General features: G+C 36.7%; 1 protein-coding gene across 1 annotated transcript; it reads left to right on the forward strand.

The window, feature by feature from the left end:
• Positions 1-237: 237 nt before the first annotated feature.
• On the forward strand, positions 238-1,221 carry LOC149139769 (uncharacterized). The gene has a single exon (XM_089450814.1). The coding sequence runs from the start codon at positions 238-240 to the stop codon at positions 1,219-1,221; it is 984 nt and encodes a 327-aa protein (XP_089306940.1).
• Positions 1,222-4,431: the final 3,210 nt, after the last annotated feature.

The raw sequence follows: 4,431 nt of genomic DNA on the forward strand, positions 1-4,431 counted from the left end.
AATGATGATTTAATTTTTAATAAAAGTAAAATAGATATTAATGATAATAAGCATAATGAAAATTGTGATGCATCTAATTATACTAATTTTATTAATTTTAATTTTGATAATTCTAACCGTCTAGGTGATTCTAGTAATATTAATAACTTTAATAAACTTTTTTTTTATAAAAATGAGAAGATTTCTTTAATAATAATAATAATAACAACAACAACAATAATTTGTTCTTTTAATAATATGGTTTTTAATCTTTCCAATGAAAAGGGGTTGAATTTTGCTCTAGCCCCTCGAAAGATTCCAATTGAGGAGATCGTTTGCTCTATTGAATCCGGAATCAAGGAGTTGTCAGATCACATTAAGAATGTCGTTAGGCAAAATTGTTTTGTGATTCTGAGAAATACTATGCTACCTAAAAGAAATATTAGCAAGGTGGAGTTTGATGCCCTGAAATCATTAAACAATAACCCTGAGGTTCTTGTCCTTAAAGCTGATAAAAGAGGAGGGGTTGTGATCTTGGACAAAGATGATTACAAGAATAAAATGTTAGATCACCTATGCAATAGTGGAAGCTATAGAAAGCTTAATAAGAACCCCATTAAAAAGGTTTCAAAGGTTGTTGGAGAGGCTATTAAGTCTAATAACTCTGTAAGCTCAATTAGTCACAAGCTTATAGAAAGTAACCCTCTCATGCCTAGGATCTATGGGTTTCCTAAGATTCATAAGGAAGGGGCCCCTTTTAGACCTATTGTCAATACCATAGGTGGGCCTACATATCTCCTAGCTAAGTATTTAGCTAAGAAGCTTAAACCCTTAGTAGGTAAGTCTAGTTCCTTTGTTAAATATTCTTTCTCCTTTGCTAATGAGTTGAAAGATATTGAGTTTGACCCTGATGATTTTATGGTGAGTTTTGATATTGTTTCTCTTTACACGAACATCCTGATTAAAGAGGCTATTGAAGTTATCAACCACATAACAGATCCTGATTCTGCTAAGTTTGTTGAGATTTTCCTTACCTCGACCTTCTTTAGTTTCGAAGGTGAATTCTATGAGAAAACGTGCGGAGTAGAGATGGGTTCTCCCATCTCTCTTATGTTTTCGAACCTCTTTATGGAAGACTTTGAATCTAGGGCTTTAGCTTATGCTCGCTTTAAACCAAAATTGTGGAAGAGATTCGTTGATGATACCTTCAACTTCAACCTTCAACTTATGGCCCCATGGTAGGGAAAAGCTAGCTTCTTTCTTTGAGCATCTTAATAACCAATGTGATTCCATTAAATTCACCACGTAATGTGAGGTTAATGGAAGCTTACCCTTTCTTGATTTTCTCATCTCAAGAAGGGATGATGGTTCTTTCTCCCACCATGTGTTTCATAAGAAAACCCATAGTGATGCAGGAGCATCTGGCTAACAGGCAAAGACGGAAGGAAGGTTGACATGGTTTCTGAAAAGGACAGAGAACACAACTCACTGGATGGACAGTATATCTGTCTTTATTTTTATTTTTTGTTTTTATTTTACTTTTCTGTTTAAAATGCCTAAGAATAATGTAATGACTTCTAATTAGGAACAGTAGTAATTAGTTAGACTCGTTTGTTTCCAAACAGTTATATTACTGTTGTAAATGCATGTAAAGGAAAATGTGCTAGCTAGTTATGAAGAAGTTTCATATATGAAATAACTACTATAACCGACAACACAAACTAACAGCAGTTATCCAACTGTTTGAGAACAATGCTACAAAAAGAGGAAAACAAGCCCAATACGGGTTCGACTGTGAAAAAGAAATTAACAGTAAAAGAATATATTCATTATTCAGTGCACATACAATCCTACAAGCGTCCTCAAATGTTGTATAACTTAATGTTGTGTAATTCTTTTATGGTGTGAACATTGTTAATATACCACTACAGGTTCTGAACCAGAGTGAAAAGATATTTAAATCGGACGAAGAGTAACAACAACTAGTACAAGCCACACAACCAAAACGTTCAGGCATATACAATCATAGCAGGTATGTAAAAAAACTACGAGAGCGATTCAAAATTTATTTCCGCACAAATTCATAGGGTTATAAATACAGTCATCCAAAGTCCATATATATATTCACATTCTCTGTTCAAAAAAATTACAAGACCAACCCAGTTCGCAGACGTGGGAACTGACACAACTACAAACAGAAGCCAACCGCATAGAGTCCAAACTCATTTCTTAAATCTACCACCAAGCCTAATAGCTAAGGAACCAGGAACAGACAGCGGCACAAGGCCAACGAAAAACAAACAGACCCTACAAGTCGGAAAACCCAGACAAGCAAACTACAACAACAGAACGATTCTACCCGTATACTGTTCGGGGCAGCCGAAAGTCCAGGCATCAAGACCAACGAACGGCTCCACCTGCACAAAGGCAAACAGAACAAGGGTTAGGTTCCAACCACAAAAAAAACAGAGAACTGGAACGAAGAGATTGAACAAAAGGAACGAGTGTCATTACCTGACAGGCAAGCCATAGCCGTATTTCTCACCCGGACGAACCTCCTGCTCACAAAGGAGCCAGGCCATTAGACTCAGGAAGAACAACGAAGGAAAAGTCTAGCATGAAACAGGAACTTACCAGGCGAAGCTGACGGAGGAACGAACAGAGAATGCCACCATAACCTGTCGAATTTGGGAGCCAACGAACCAGAGCCGAAGCGAATGTCACCATGAACCTTGCAGCTCTCGACTAGCTGTAAACCCTTGTGAGTTACAGGCAGAAATTGACCAAAACGCACAGAGGCAGACATTAAGGCAGAATATATACACACAGTGACAGAGAATGTACAATGCAAACAAATTCCATAACGCAAACCTTACCAGGGTTTCGCTGAGCGAACAATAGCATACAGGCCGAGTCTTAGAATGACCGAGACCACGAACACAACCAGGAGCACATCACTCCGTCGACCAGGCAGACAAAACTCATAAACTCACAACGGAAAACACAGAAGTCGCAAGGAATCGCCAGGAGCTTGCAGAGCCAAAGACCGGAGGTAACAATGAAAACCAAATGAGCGCGAATGGTGTAAAACCCCAAGCCAAGGCGGGTTTTGCAAAATCCCGAGGAGGGACAGTTGTCCAATAGACAGACAATCAAGGTACACACACCGTAACCCAAATAAATATCGCGCAGATTAAAAATCAAACGACACTTATATCCAAAATCAGTTTCATTATTATATATATTGTGAGTACATAACACATCAGCGTTTAGACGGTGGGACCACGTGGGCTGGCCCCATCACATAGTGAGTAGTGTCTTCATGCTCATCACTTTTCAGCCCACAAACTAAGTGTTCTCAATAATCTAGCTACTAGGGTTATTCGGGTTTCAGATGAAAACCATTTGATGGATGAGAAAAACCAGCTCTTTAATGTTTTCAAAAAGAATGGTTATAGTAAGTTGCAAGGTTTCAAAGCCTTTTTAAAAGCTAGTCGAGGACCTAATTCTAAAAAAGAGGATAGGGTGGCCTCTAATGTTCAGCTTCCCTTTATCCAATGGACGACTGACAAAATTGCTAGAATTCTTAAGAAGCAAAAAATTGGCTCCACCTTTAGACCTTTTAAAACCATTCGTAGCTTTCGAAGATCTGTCAAAGACCCTATTGATCCCAAATGCATGAAAGGTGTTTATTTAATTTTGTGTTCATGTGGAACCCCCTACATCGGTGAAACTGGTCGTTCTATTTCACAACGGATTCAGGAGCACGCAACGAACCTTAAGGATTGTAGGACCCGCTCATCTACTCTAGTTGAACATGCTGAATTACGAAGCACCATATTTGCTTAGAGGATTCTAGGGTCCTCGCGAGGGTTGATCATTTCCATCACCGAAAATTAAGAGAAGCCATTCAAATTGAAAACAGGAGAAAAACTCTTAATAGGGACGATGGATGGAAGTTAAGCAGCTCGTGGGTCCCTTCTCTTTGTTCTTTCCCTTGTTAGTTTCCTCCTCTTCTTTTTTTTAAGTAAATTATAATAACAAAATATTAGAATCTATCATTTTATTTATTTATTTATATTTTTATAGTCGATAATACTATTTGTTTTTTTAATAAAATTGGTTAATAACAAAATATTAGAATCTAAAAATTAATTAATTAATTTAGTATTATTATTATTATATAAAGTTTGTTGGAATCTATTTTTAAATTAAAAATTCAAAATAAAATAGAATAAAATAAAAATAAAAATAAAATGAATTGACACATGTTTTCTTTAACAGTTGGGAATTTATTTTTTCATCTCTGAGATTTATACATTTTTCTCAGTGAATCTTTCCCCTCATCCTCGTCCTGATGATGAACCTAGATCGGGTTCGAAACGCTTAGACCTTTTGTTCTCAATATGATTTTTCCAGAAAATCTGAATATTATATCATAAATTATAAAAA

Source organism: Pinus tabuliformis, chromosome X (assembly GCF_031772625.1).
Source record: "Pinus tabuliformis cultivar Carrire ecotype Pingquan chromosome X, CPIR1, whole genome shotgun sequence".
Classification (NCBI taxonomy): Eukaryota; Viridiplantae; Streptophyta; class Pinopsida; order Pinales; family Pinaceae; genus Pinus; species Pinus tabuliformis.

Excerpts from the sequence above, each read along its gene's own strand:
- LOC149139769 (XM_089450814.1), top strand. The coding sequence starts at position 238 with ATGGTTTTTAATCTTTCCAATGAAAAGGGGTTGAATTTTGCTCTAGCC.